Here is a 15169-nt window from a genome sequence, read left to right on the forward strand (position 1 = left end):
AGGTGGTCCAGATGGTATAGGGGCTGCGAGGTCATTCCAGTCGATATGGGCGTTAAAGTCACCTACGACACACACATTGGTGTAAGTTTGGGCTTTGACTTGTTGGAGTGAGTGGTGGAGCAGGTTGTATGAAGAAGCTCGGGTGACAGGTGGACAATAAACGCAACAGATTAGTGTCTTGCCGGTTTGGTGCGATACTTCGACAAAGATTGCCTCGAGGCCGTCGGCCTCTAAGTCGGGTCTCCTCCGGGAGTGCAGTAGTCGCGGTACGACAATCATAACTCCCCCACCATGTCCAGACCTGTCCCTCCTGTAAACGGTGTGTTGCGCTGTATCCACCAACTGCCCATCATACATCGAAGGGTCTAGCCACGTCTCGCATACAGCAAAGATGGTCGATGGTTCAGACGCGACGAGAACTTGGAACTCGGGAAGCTTATTCTTAATTGACCGCAGATTTGAGAACCAAACGGACAACACTTTCTTGCCGCGGGGGTTAGTCGACGGCGTCACCGGTGCATGAATCGCGGGTTGCGAAACGGCCGTGGACGTAAGCCCAGCCTCCGGTACTGGTTCAGGGGGACATAAACACACGTACGATGAAACCAGTCCTCACATCTGTCACAACAAAGAGCAGCCTGGTTGTCTCTCACACTCTTTGAGCAGCGACCGCAGGTGTAGCGAAGCGGTCCTGGGTTCAGAGCGATGTCCCCGGAGAGCAACACTGCAGATTGGACGAACCACTCGGTGCCTACGCATATTAGCAGGCCAGCAAAGGAGTGTAGCCACCGAGGAAATGTAAGCTCGTTAGGCTTAGTGGCCGGGCCGGAGCTGTGCCGACAGTGCTTGGGGGGGATGTGCGCGTAGCCAGCGGAAGCATTTGTTGTTACGTGCGCCGCATATCCACGGAGACCCACGCTGTTCCGGGGAGCAACGCCCGAGGAAGCACGATACAAAAGCAGCAACAACAGGGAAAAATAACAAAAAAGGTGCAGACGGGGATGGGACTGACGCGAACCAGTCGCCATCTTCTTCACCTGTCAAGGTAGACAAAAAGGTCCACGCAGGTGTTGTGGCTGCTGGCCGCTCGCCGCGGCTGCTGCCCGACGCAGGTACTGACGTTGTTAGGATTCGATTCGTCAGGCGTGCAGGTACAGGTCGTCTAGACTCTACAAGTACAGTCTAGCGACCTGTACAAGTACAGGTCGCTAGACTCAGAGAATCTAATTTTCCCCACTCAATTATTACTTCAGCCTGCGATAAGGTGACTCGGTATATCAAGTACAGGTCGCTAGACTCAGAGAATCTAATTTTCCCCACTCAATTATTACTTCAGCCTGCGATAAGGTGACTCGGTATATCAAGATTGATTCCAGTAAACTTGAAAAAGAAAAGGACAAGATAGACAAAAAGAATGTCGCCGTTATTCCTTACATCCATCGTCTTTCACACGGGTTAAAGGGAGTCGGTTCGAGGTATGGGGTCAATGTAATTTTTTCAGCGCGTAACAAACTGAGCAGAATTATAAACGTGGTTAACAAGCGTGCTGACAGGAAAAGTAAGCCAGAACTGTTTGGATGTCTCGTCAAGCATGGCATGAAGTTCGTGTCCTGTGCACAGGGGATCGTTTATGAAATACCTTTCTCATGCGGTCACTCATATATAGGTCAGACGGGTCGTTGCCTCAACATTCGTCTACGCGAACACCACAGTTCATTAAAAGGTAACGCGTACTCCCATTTAGCTGTCCACTGCCGTGATTGTGGATGTGAGCCAAAATTTAGTGACACAAAAGTGCTGTTTAAACACAAAGATCAGCTACCGAGGGAGCTAGTAGAAGCTTATCATATAGCAAAACGAAAACCCGGGTGCGTGAGCCAACCATCCATTAACCTAGTGGACAGTGAGGTAATTTTTTTGGACATGGGTTGACCTGAGAATTGAAGATTGAAGATCTAAGAAAGAAGAAAAGAGGAAGACGCGATGACTTATACCTGTGCTGGTGTGTTTTAATGTACTCGTGTGTTTTAATTTGATATGTTGTGTGCTTAATGGCGAATGACTGGAAGAGGAAAAAGAAGAAGCCGACCTCGCGTGAATTTCTATGTATGTGTTCTGAATAGACAGTTGATAGTCAGCGCCTCGTCCTGTGTGTTCCTCCTTCTTGTCCGTGTGGTATTCGCGCTGTTTTTCAAAATGAATCCACCTTTTCTGTACAAGTGAGGAAGGTGTTCTTGTGCTTCTTTTTGCAGCCAACTGTTGTTATTGGTGGAGTATTTACCTTCTTGAAAAAGCTGTGAAGTTTGTTAGGAGCTGAGAAGATGACTTCAAAGTTTACTCGGTTAGCTATTTTCTTTATTCCGTGAGAAAAATTATGAATATATGGCACAATGATGGGCGTCTTTGTTTTGTCTCTTTGCTTTTGTTGTGTGCATAGGTCTTGCCTGCTTTCGTTGATGAGCTTTTCGGCCACTGATGTTAATAACGAGTTTGGGTATCCTGCGCGCTTTAGTCTTGAGACTTGCCCGTCAAAGCTCGTTGGAATGGAATCCGAGCAGGATTTTATGAGTGAGTTTTTGAGGCATAACCGCACCATGCTTCTTTTAACAAGTTTTGAATGGGGCGAGTTGAATGGTAAGAGCGTTTTTTTTTTCCCTGGGCTCATACGACCAGCATAAATGGTAGGGTAACATGAAGAGTCTGAGATCCAGGAATCTTAAAGAGCGCTCGTTTGGAAGTTCATGGGTGATTTCCAAAGGACTCATGCACATTTTAAAACTGTCGAGGACGTCAGCAACCATGCTGGTGAAGTTGCGATCGTCTGAAGCTAAAACAATTAAATAATCGTCGACGTACCGGAACACTCTTATAACTTTGGAGGTGCCTAATAATTCTTTTATCTTCCTGTCGTTGTGCGCTAGATAGAGATCGCTAAGGAGAGGGGCAATGCAGGAGCCGATGCAGACAACTCTCTTCTGTCGGTATGGTTGGCAATCCCAGGTAGCAAAGGTCGACCTGAGGTAGATGTTAATCAAGGTCAAAAACTTGCTTTGGGATAAGCCCGACGCATTTTGAAAGGCAATAGCACCGAAGGTGTCTATGCTGACCTCTATGTACCTTAGGAGGCGGTCGTGGGGCAAGGAATAGTACAGATCCTTAATGTCGATGGAGAACACCTTTAGGTCTTGGTCACGATGCTCTTCTAAAAAGTTGAAAACTTCAAAGGAGCTGCGGATCAGGTATGGATCATGATTGTTAAGTAGGTTTAGTTGTGTTTGGAGAAATAAGGCAATAGACTTTTGCCATGTCCCCCTTTCAGAAACGATAACCCGGAAGGGGCAATCCGCTTTGTGAGTTTTGGCGCTGAAAAATATTTCTAGACTCAGATTTTTACTGCGATCGATGTAGGAGCAGAGTTGTTTTAAATCGTTCAAGTGACAAAATTGTTTTGCTCCCCTTTTAACTTTTTCCAGAGAGATCTCGGAGTGCTTGCTGAAAACGGATTCGACTGCTGTTAATGATTTTTCTCCAAACGTGTCCGAATGCATGAGGACAAAACCTCCCTCTTTGTCCGTGGGAAGAAGATATAATGAATTCTCATTCAGGCACGTTGTGCATCAAGAGAGTAGAAACGTACCTGAAAGCGAATTCATTATATTGTAGCGGCCCGCTGATGTGAGGAAGAAGAGGACTACTGAGGCATGCAATCGGGTGCGCGTGTGGTGCTCCCGGGACTCGAGCCATTCTAATCCTACGGATGTTATAAAGCGGCTGTTTCAACCATGACGTCTGACGACTCCACAATGGTGATCCGGACGTGATGATGGCAAGAGTCGGCGAATCCACGGTCGATGACGCGGTTTCCAGAATTCTATCCGCGAGTTCTGCCATCGCGTCCAGGGAGACGCCGGATGAGGTAGTCAAAATCATGCGTGCATTTGATGGGAGGCGTTGCAGGAACAACTCGCGAAGAATCGCTCGAATACATACCTCATCATATCACCCTCAGGCTAATGGGATGGTAGAACGTTTCCTTCGTCACCTGAAGACAGCACTCCTAGCTCATCAGACAACTAAGTGGACTGAAGTACTTCCGATAGTACTCTTGGGTATCCGGTCCGCCTTCAAAGAAGATCTGGGCTGTTCGTCAGCGGAGTTGGTTTATGGAACAACTCTATGTCTTCCTGGAGAGTTTTTGCAAGCAACACCTTCAGCGTCAATCTCTGACATCACAGATTATGTGGCTCGTCTACGCGACACAATGCAGCTCCTACAACCAGTAAAGCCAAGAGCAACATCGAATCGGGGTGCATTCCTCGGTAAAAGATCTACAAACATCAACCCATGTATTTGTGAGAAAAGACAAAGCCCGAAGGTCACTCGATCCACATTATGATGGTCCCTACAAAGTACTTCGCAGAGACACGAAGACGTTTACTTTAGAGATGACTGGACGACACGAAGTCGTGAGCTTAGACCGCCTAAAAGCCGCCCACATCGATAACAGTGCGACTTCATGCAGAACCAAGCCTGTGAAACACGTACACTGGGCAGCAACTATCAACATCATTCCTTCGCGCAATAGCGTATCATCATCACCATAAACTTTATTGTCCCACAAGTGGACGACTTTGATGTCACGGTCAATGCCCTCAGTCCAGCGCTCCGTTGGGCTACCACGATCTTGCGGGCTCGCTCAGCCAGCCACGGCTGGCGTTCGAGCTCTACGCAGCAGCTCCGATTCTAGCAGGGGGGCACCTGTAGCGGCCCGCTGATGTGAGGAAGAAGAGGACTACTGAGGCACGCAATCGGGTGCGCGTGTGGTGCTCCCGGGACTCGAGCCATTCTAATCCTACGGATATTATAAAGCGGCGGTTTCAAACATGACGTCTCACGACTCGACAATATCTTCTGCCCGCGGACAAAGAGGGAGGTTTTGTCCTCATGCATTCGGACACGTTTGGAGAAAAATCATTAACAGCAGTCGAATCCGTTTTCAGCAAGCACTCCGAGATCTCTCCCGAAAAAGTTAAAAGGGAAGCAAAACAATTTTGTCACTTGAACGATTTAAAACAACTCTGCTCCTACATCGATCGCAGTAAAAATCTGAGTCTAGAATTATTTTTCAGCGCCAAAACTCACAAAGCGGATTGCCCCATCCGGGTTATCGTTTCTCAAAGGGAACATGGCAAAAGTCTGTTGCCTTATTTCTCCAAACACAACTAAACCTACTTAACATTGATGATCCATACCTGATCCGCCGCTCCTTTGAAGTTTTCAACGTTTTAGAAGAGCATCGTGACCAAGACCTAAAGGTGTTCTCCATCGACATTAAGGATCTGTACTATTCCTTGCCCCACGACCGCCTCCTAAGGTACATAGAGGACAGCATAGACACCTTCGGTGCTACTGCCTTTCAAAATGCGTCGGGCTTATCCCAAAGCAAGTTTTTGACCTTGATTAACATCTACCTCAGGTCGACCTTTGCTACCTGGGATTGCCAACCATACCGACAGAAGAGAGTTGTCTGCATCGGCTCCTGCATTGCCCCTGTCCTTAGCGGTCTCTATCTAGCGCACAACGACAGGAAGATAAAAGAATCATTAGGCACCTCCAAAGTTATAAAAGTGTTCCGGTACGTCGACGATTATTTAATTGTTTAGCTTCAGACGATCGCAACTTCACCAGCACAGTTCCTGACGTCCTCGACAGTTTTAAAATGTGCATGAGTCCTTTGGAAATCACCCATGAACTTCCAAACGAGCGCTCTTTAAGATTACTGGATCTCAGACTCTTCATGTTACCCTACCATTTAGGCTGGTCGTATGAGCCCAGGGAAAAAAAACCGCTCTTACCATTTAACTCGGCCCATTCAAAACTTGTTAAAAGAAGCATCGTGCGGTTATGCCTCAAAAACTCACTCATAAAATCCTGCTCGCATTCCATTCCAGCGAGCTTTGACGGGCAAGTCTCAAGACTAAAGCGCGCAGGATACCCAAACTCGTTATTAACATCAGTGGCCGAAAAGCTCATCAACGAAAGCAGGCAAGACCTATGAACACAACAAAAGCAAAGAGACAAAACAAAGAAGCCCATCATTGTGCCATATATGCATAATTTTTCTCACGGACTAAAGAAAATAGCTAACCGAGTAAACTTGGAAGTCATCTTCTCAGCTCCTAACAAACTTCACAGCTTATGCAAGAAGGTAAATACTCCACCAATAACAACAGTTGGCTGCAAAAAGAAGCACAAGAACACCTTTGTCCCTTGTACAGAAAAGGTGGTGTATTCCTTTCCCCTCTCTTGTGGAAAGCTGTACATAGGTCAGACCGGAAGGTGTCTGAACGGTCGCCTTCGAGAGCATAACAACACATTCACCAACAAAAGCCCCGGTCATCTAGGCATTCACTGTCGAGACTGTGGCTGCTCAGTGCTGCTGAGTAACTGCGGCGTGCTTGGCAAGCATCACAACAAGCTCACAAGAGAAATTATCGAGGCAGAGAACATTGCGAAACATAACGGCACATGCGTCAGTACTCCCTCTTTAACCTTGTCACAAAAAGAATTAGACTACCTAGCTTTAAATTAATTTCAATTTAGTTCACTATTTAGCATCATATCGAAAGAAAAGAAAAAAGACCAGTTATTCTCCCTGGCCCTTGCATATAGCACAAATAGAAGAAGAGAAAGTGTAAATGTAGAGAGTTGTCAGTCAGCGCTGAGTAAGTGTTTCTTTCTTTTGTGTGTATGTTGATTTGAATGACTGTTCTCCGGGTGCGCTGTTCCCCCTGTGCATCTCTGTTGCAGTTAATTATTGACGAATCTAGCGAAATTGACGACACCTAAGGGCTCGAACAGAAAGCTGTGGCGGCAGGTTCGCTCTCCAGCCTTCTCGAGCGAATCAGATATTCACAGCGCCTGGCTGCATAAAGACGAAGCTGTTAAAGTAGGTTCAATACCGCGTGGTGAAAATTGCCAATAGTCGGTGACAGGTTAAAGGTTCGGGAGGAGCTCCTTTCCATTTCTTTCCAGTTTAGCAAAGCAAACGCTGTAGAGGAGGTGTTCACTTTACCAGCGTTCGCTCTGAAACTTTGGCATCTGGTCGGAATTCAGGCTTAGTATTCACTGTTACTAAATTTTTTTTTCACGCATGTCTTTACATGCGCTATATGCCGTATACGCGAGCCGCAAAATGTCATTTCGAAAGACTTCGATCAGCTTGATGTGGATTCGCAGGAGCATCTAGCCATTTCCGACCTGGAGGATCAACAAAACAAGGATGCCAAGATTCGAGAGCGAGTCGTCCTAGCCTTGAAGGTCCTAGCATTCTTGCTCTACCACGGCTACCTCATAGCCGGCATCAAACTCACCTGGAACGAAACAGGAAGCTACTGCCACGACGTCAAGTTCCTTGTGGTTGTCACAGCAATTGTCTACATTTGCGTGATCTGGAAGATTGTCGCCTACACCTTCGACTACTTCCTGGAAGCTCGCTGGGACAACCTCAAAAGCAACCTGAAGGAAAGCATCTCGGCTAAGACGAAGCGTGGAATGTGAGTGAAGGCTGTATATTACTTAATATGCTTCGTGTGTCATGCCCTGGTGTTTCTACGGAAAAAGACTGAGAGAGAGGAGGAGATGAAAGCTCGCGTGAACGTCTGAGCGCCATGCTCTGGTTGGCCTTGTGCTTACTCACTGTCTCCCTCTAATCGGAGGAATCAATAGAGCGCCACCTGCACTTCGCGCACTGTATCACGCTAGAACGTCGGACGCCGGCGTTCGAACAGTGAGTAGGGGCAAAGGCAACTAGCCTTTGCGTCTACCTATCACCTTTCCAATCAGGACTCCGCGCTCTGACGTCATCGCACGCTCTCATCTCTTCCTCAGTTTGTCTCCGTATAGACGTTTGCAGGTACGACCTCTGGGCGACGGGGCCATCTTGCTGCTGGTGTGGGTATAGCTATAGATCGTCTGATAGTCAAGCATTTCTGAGGCCGTGGATACACTTCAGCAACGCCGGACCAACAGGCGATCTGCCCACACCAGCAGCAAGCTGGCGGTGCCAAAAGCCGTACTCGCAAACGTCTATAGGCAGGATCGCGTGCTTCGATGAAATGGCAGGGTGTACTTGGTTATTTTTTTTTTAAACAAAGGTAAGGAGGCAGTAAGCTGTATTGCACTGATCTTCATTGTTCTCAGGGTTGGGCAGAAATACAAAAAAAAAGTATTTTGGAATTAGAAATACTGGGATACATTAAAATAGTAGCTACAATACTGATACTGAAATATATCTGTAAAATGTGTCGCGATACGTATCGGAAATACATTTTAAAAAGAGGCAAAAGGTCTTTTTTAAATACAAATACAGGAATACATTTTAGGAAGGGCAGAATTATAAATAAAGAAATATCGATACTGCAATACATTTTTAAAATTTGTTTGAGACACCAACTGAGATGAAGCTTGAAGTTTGAAGTGGGAGTTTTTGATCCGAAAGTACTTTCTTGTAGGTTTGGCACTTTTCCTTGAAGTTAGTGGTTTTGGACAACAAGGAGCCTAGACTTGGCTCAAAAAAAACGTTCCATCAAGTACTGACCGCGGTCCCTTCTCTGCCATCCGGTCTGTATGACGAGGGATGCGACAAGTCTTCGATCTCTAGATATATTTTATGCCAGCCTAAATCCCGTTAAAACGTCACCACGCCCCTATCCAATAAGCACGCCATGTCAAGATTGATCACATGACGTCACGGTGGAATGAACTGGTATTTTTATCTGTAGGTGTGGCCTTGAAAATGAAACTTTACGACAATGCTGTCTGAAAGGACAATACGTACTTTCCTTGTAGGTCACCGCGTTGAAGATCGTGCAGGCAGTGTCATTTGGAATTTTTGAGAATAGTAGACCACCAGAAGCATCCAGGAACACACGTTTTAGGTTTTGTTACGGTTGAAAAAACGATACGGTGGCATCCCTGTTCTGAAGGTCCTTCCTGCCGACCCTCCGCCACCGACACATGGATTTCAGTCCTAAAGTTTCGCCTAGCATCATCCAAACAGAGACCTCGTGGATTGCGACCTGATATTGCCGGCACAGGTGCGAGCTCTTCGAGAAATGGCGCGCTTGAGACGAGTCGCACGTGTACGAAGTCTGGGTCGGCGCAGCGAGGCCACGTCTGGCCTCCTTTCTGGGTTTCAGATGACCAGAGCAGCGGTTCACGTTTACGTCAGCTGATGACGTACCCTTGAGCCGTGCAATATTACGGGCGCAGCCGCGGATGCTTTCGAATATGTGTTGAACTTTACTGCGTGAGTCATCCTTCTATTTCAAGTCTACCCCCACTAGGCTCGCGTTGCAACGTACTGCGACTCAGCTTTGCCGGCTGGGTGTACTGTTTACGCTAAGGCCAGAGAGACGGTTAGCAGTGGGCATTGGATGCCAGCAAACAATGACTCAAGAAATCCATACCTAAGGACTTGCGGCAGAAGATGCTCTGACTCCACTCCTGACACGCCACCAGGCACGAGTCCCAGACTACGCAACACTTCTCACAAAAGAGAAAAGGATGCATAGAAAAATAGTTTGGAGAATCAGAAGGAACCCTGCTCAGCATAGTAACAATGCCCCAGAAGTTCCTTGACCCTGGTGCCCTCAAAAGTAAAAAAAAAAAAAAGGAATGTTCGGACTTGTTTTTCTTTCGAAGGGGAAGGGGGGGGGGGGGGGGGAATGTTTCTCGAGAAATGTAACGACATACGTTTCATCCTGATTGTATCGTGATACAATGAAACATTCCAAATGTATTTTTATATAGGAATAGATTTATTGGTAAAAAATGTATCGCGATGCAGAAATACAGATACGAAATGTATTTCTGAAATACTATCGCGATACATTTGTATCGCGATACTGCCCAACCCGGACTGCTCTCATTATACTTCAACGGTGTGCTCTCGCAAGGCGTCTAATCCACATCTCCTATATATTAGTCTTTCTTATTTTCTTATTTTCTGGATTTTGCTCAAAGGCACGTCGTATTAATTAAAGACCGTAAATTCTGCAGTCAGAACAAACTTCCCAATATACTTCCTGTCACCGATGATAGTTCTTTATAAATGTTCGCTCTTACCACTTTGAACGCCCAAATATAATACATAATTATCTAATAACCCACAATATAAAGACAATTTGTTTGTTGTTAGTAGAATTTCGCGTTGTCGTGATTCCTTGCATTTCTACCGTCAAGGGTTGGTCCGTGAGAGAAACTGCAAATGACTGTCGCGAAAAATAATGCGCCACCGTGTCCCACTTTACAGTCGTCGACAGCTCACCAAATGCAGGGTGTGGCTTATGATGTCCACGCCTCTCCCTCCGTGATTGGTTCTTTGACCTTGCTATCGGCTAATGGCGCACTCTCATAGGCTGCTGAGCGATAGTGAGGCTCACGGGACTCGCCACGCTCTGCATTTCTTAAGCTGTTGGTGGCAATAAGCGGAATATACATCGACTTTTTGTAACCTTGTTTCCATTGGTTTTCTAGCACAGAGCCTCGTTTACGGCACGCGACGAATCTTTTACTAAGGGCTTTGTTTGTGCCTCATTTTGGTGTGTGCAAAAAGTGACGGTTTAAAGTAGAGCGTGTTCCCCACCCCGTCTCAAAAAAAAAAAATATCTATATATATCTACATATAGACGCTTTACACACGCGCCAAATTATAGCCGCCATTGCTGACCTTCTCTTGTCTTACCGAGATGCCGAGCAACTGAAACGGTAGTTGACGATCCTCTGCAAAGGCCGATGCTTTAGAAAAAGACACAGTTGAATCTAATGTGGCAATAACCTGGCCTGCTATGGTAATGATGAAGGGAAATAAACGAAATAAGAGGAAACAAAAACTGAAGGTCAGTTATGGCGGCGTCCATGCACAGCTGCTGCAAAGCGTCTATATAGATATAAACGAATATGTGCAGATGAATAAACCGTACTTAATCCAATGAAATAAAGAATCAAAGTTTTCAGGAACCCGCCGAAAGCCAAAAAACGGTGGAGTTAGGATATGAACTTTGGGCCTCCCAATGTCCGGTCGGGTGTGCTAACCTCTCCACCACTCCACCTTGGCTTTCTGGCGTTTCCTACCTGTCTTATTAATGCACAAGAAACGAAATGTATCGAATCGGAGGTGATCTGGAAACACACGCCACCGCGAGGAACGCGGTACGACGCTTAGTGTCACGTGGTATGTGCTCGTTTGTGCTGCAGAAATCCTCCCACTGTTTGTTTCGCCCCGTGTACATGAAGTAGTATTCTTTGTTTATGACCTTTAGAGACACGGTATCATCATCATCTGCGAGAATCAAGAGCCACGTTATTGAATATACAACACGGGCACTTCACACCAGCGTACGTGGTCTCCGAGGAGGATATAAACGAATATGTGCAGATAAATGAACCGTACTTAATCCAATGAATCAAAGAATCAAAGTTTTCAAAAACCCGCCGAAAGCCAAAAAACGGCGAGTTCCTGATAACTTTGATTCTTTATTTCATTGGATTAAGTACGGTTCATTCATCTGCACATATTCGTTTATATCCTCCTCGGAGACCACGTACGATGGTGTGAAGTGCCCGTGTTGTATATATATATATATATATATATATATATATATATATATATATATATATATATATATATATATATATATATATATATATATATATATGTGAAGTAAGGTAAATATGAAAACAATGGACCGGGAAAAGTTAATAAGTCAAAGATACGTACTGTCGGACTCACTGATTCGAAGTTTATTACGACGTTTCGAGCGGGGACTGCTCTTCATCAGGTAAAGAGTGTACAGCCCGTGAATGTTTATATACCCCTAATACACCTATATATATCTATATATATTGTTAGGGTGATGCTGTCGGCAGCAGAAAGGGCAGTACAGTACACGATGATAGAACAGACAAAAGATTTATGGAGGCCTAGCCGGCCCGTGGGGCCTGGCGCGAGATGGTCATGCGCGCTACTGCCCCGCCGTCGTCGTCACCTTCCTGACAATATATATATAGCATTTTTTTGCAGCCAAAATTCACTGCACATGGCTCAATGCTCATTCTCTGCGCAAATGTAGCGCTAGCGGTCCGAGTCTGAGTCCTAACCGTCAGCCCAATAAAAAGTTACGTTATTTTCTGAAAATTTCAATGGAAAAGTGGGGTCCGTTTTTGGACGGTTTTCTTAACTGGCCGCCATTCGGCTCCATGTATTCGAGAGCTCCGTCGTCCTCCGTCTTTGCATTAAAAATTAAAAAAAAAATGAAACCTTTCAATTACTGTTTTGTGTTTTCGGGGTTTATTTTTACTCAAATTCGGGGACGTTGTTTGGGGTAGATTTTTCGGAATTGGCGTTTATCGGTACTTATTTTCAATGGCACTCAACATACAGGGGTTTATCGGGAAAAATGCTATAAAACAACTGCATATTTATGAATTCGCGGCCCCAAAGGCACCCCGCCCCCCTTCTCCCGGGTATCTTATTTTCTTCTCGAGACTATGGAACTCACGCCCGGGACTCAAATACTTCAACAACATCATCCCCATACCGCGAACAGAAGGAGACGGAGTGGGGGACGTGGTTTCCAAAGAAAATCTATCCTCAAGGACAGGTAATAAGGGTTTCGATTAAATTCACTACAAACGACAATGCTGAACATATCTTTCTTTTTTTTTTTTTTTTTTTTTACCGAATCACGGGGAATTTTTTTATTCAAGGGCAGGTCTAATTCGGGGATTTTTTTTATTTTCCCCGATTCCAAGAAAACCCCCTGAGGGATATTTACCGGGGACGATCGGTATATACAGTAAAGACGGAACCCTATTTAAAACGTTTGAATGAGATAACCACTAGTTCTGGCACGTTGGCTTCTTGTTCGGGCCTGTAGCTCTACACTTGAGTAGAGAACGGGAGTTCGGCGATTCATAGTTTATACTTGCGGTTTAAAATCATCTGCAATTTTCTGTCTGTACACTTTTTATATAATGGTAATTTTCCGCGCTTTATGGACGTAAAGAATGTATATTGAGCACAGATTGAACAAAGCCAATCAGTATAAAACAAACTTTTTAAGCTCGTGTTGAGATTTTCCTCGCGTGAACCAAAAAGATGTCCTGGAAAAAATATGAATCCCCGGCCGGTTTTTCACTCCACATCTTGCGGATAATCTCAGCCATGTCGGTCTTAAAGAGCGTCTTCGATTCCTCGGACAGCAATGCTGCAATGGGATCTGTAGAGAGTTCAACGTCTGAAAGAAAAAAAAAAGAGTGAAACGTTTCCCCCTTTTTTTTTTAGCTAAAAGATCAACACGTGTAGCAAAATACCATATTTTCCTTTCATATCTCGCAGCTTTGTATAGTACGCTATTGGCTAATTTAAAAAAAAAACACGGTCGACATATGTACGTCACACCTTGGTATAAGTCTCACCTATATATTCGTACGGTCGGAGCTGCGAAACTGCAATTAAATGCGGTCATATCTCTAATGTGATTGAAAAAATACGGGCAAGCGAAAGAAAATATCGATATTCTCGACAACGAATCTAATTAGAAAATTTCAGTGACAAATTTCCGAAGTTGAGGTGAATGAAAGGATATACGTATATATAAGTCGCAGCAGTGTGTAAAAATAACCAAAATAAATTTTGAGAAAAAACAAAAATAAACCCTACCAGTCTAACGTAGCATACGATATATATATATACTAAAAATATTTCTCAAAAATTCGCCTCCTTTGCCGCAGAGCACCGGCCATGGCTGGGTGCGCGGAGGAAACTCGAGAATGAACGACACCGAAAATGTGTTAGAACGTGAAAATGAAGTATGGTATGTGTGTTGGCACTTCCCGCGACGTGAGCCCGTGAACAGTCGAGCTCAGTGTCACCCTTGCAGACTATATAAATGCAGAATGGACCTTTTCCACATACCGACGGCACCAGGCGGTGGCTGCACGAACTAAAAATCAAGTAAGTGACCTACCTGCGCTACCAATCGATAATGGGAGATACGCTACCAGTTTCTTCGCTCTCTGAGCAGCGGCGCCTGCCCAACGCGACTTTAAAGAGGGGCATCCGTGGCGTCCACCCAAACGTCGTGTTTTCCTTTCCATCGACGTTTTTTGTTTTTTTTTTGTGTAACACAATTATATATATGCTGCAGTTATGTGTTCTACTCGCTGATATACAGCCTGCTTCCGAATTTCCTCGATTTTTCGTTCCGTATTCCGCCGCTTGGCATCGGGCGCTTGCGCGTGCGCAGAACGCTTCTCGGAAAAGGTCCATTGCGTTCTCACTGACGCTAACCCTGACTTTGCCTTGAAAAGTGAAGAGAGTTGGCCTGCTGCCAAACGCCTGCGCCGCGAGTTCCGCCGGCCACACAGCACAACTGCGGGAGAAAGAAAAAAAACTAGAAGAGGGCGAGGAATCCGAGAGGCATTGAGAAGATTCCGCCAGCTGCGAAATCTTCGGGAAACAACTAGAAAATTAAAAGGAAGGATGGATACGAAAATGAGGACTTCGTGACGCTGAAACGGCGTTGCCTATCTAAAAGGCTGAGACTGGAGTTTTCGTCCGCTGCGTTCCGAATACAACGCAGTGCTGCATATGGCGGTACGTTCCATAGCTAAAAATACAACTGAAAAATATGCTGTTTTTTTTTTGTTTGTTTTTTAGGAGGAAGCACATATTTTTGCCCTCGTCATCTGTCGGTCTCCTTTCATGCACCAGAATCATTGGCATGCCATTTCTCTACGGGAAAGTACTAGATGCACTGGAGCTTTTAAAAGTGGCGGGCGTCGCCTCATACGCGGAGTACGCGTTTTACGTAAGCTTAAAGCAAAACACTTGACTTTAAAAGTGAATATTCCGTAGCTGTGAGCGTTTTGAGATGCGTTCGGTCCTTAGAAATTCTCAAGCTGGATTTCCGGCGCAGCTCAGCTGAAATGCTTATCTGTGCTTCAGCTAAGAACGCAGTGATGCTGTGCACCTAAGGTTCGTCCCTTAATTATTTGCTGCGTGTTTTAAGGCGGATGCTGAACGCGAGGCACTAAAGTCGGTAGGAGGTTAGGAATTTAGGGCAAACTCCTTCTCCCTCTTTTCACTCTAGCAGAGAGAATG

The 15169-nt window shown here is 45.4% G+C and overlaps 1 protein-coding gene across 1 annotated transcript in view; it reads left to right on the forward strand.

Moving 5' to 3' along the window:
- The window catches only part of LOC120836288 (sodium/nucleoside cotransporter 2), a 71370-nt gene that overhangs the window by 10710 nt on the left and 45491 nt on the right, over positions 1-15169 (forward strand). The window contains exon 2 of the mRNA XM_040205961.3: positions 7240-7556. Coding sequence (XP_040061895.1) covers positions 7240-7556 — 317 coding nt within the window. The remainder of the gene's footprint in view (positions 1-7239; positions 7557-15169) is intronic.

The sequence above is a fragment of the Ixodes scapularis genome, unplaced genomic scaffold (genome assembly GCF_016920785.2).
Source record: "Ixodes scapularis isolate PalLabHiFi unplaced genomic scaffold, ASM1692078v2 PGA_scaffold44__24_contigs__length_19508400, whole genome shotgun sequence".
Lineage (NCBI taxonomy): Eukaryota > Metazoa > Arthropoda > Arachnida > Ixodida > Ixodidae > Ixodes > Ixodes scapularis.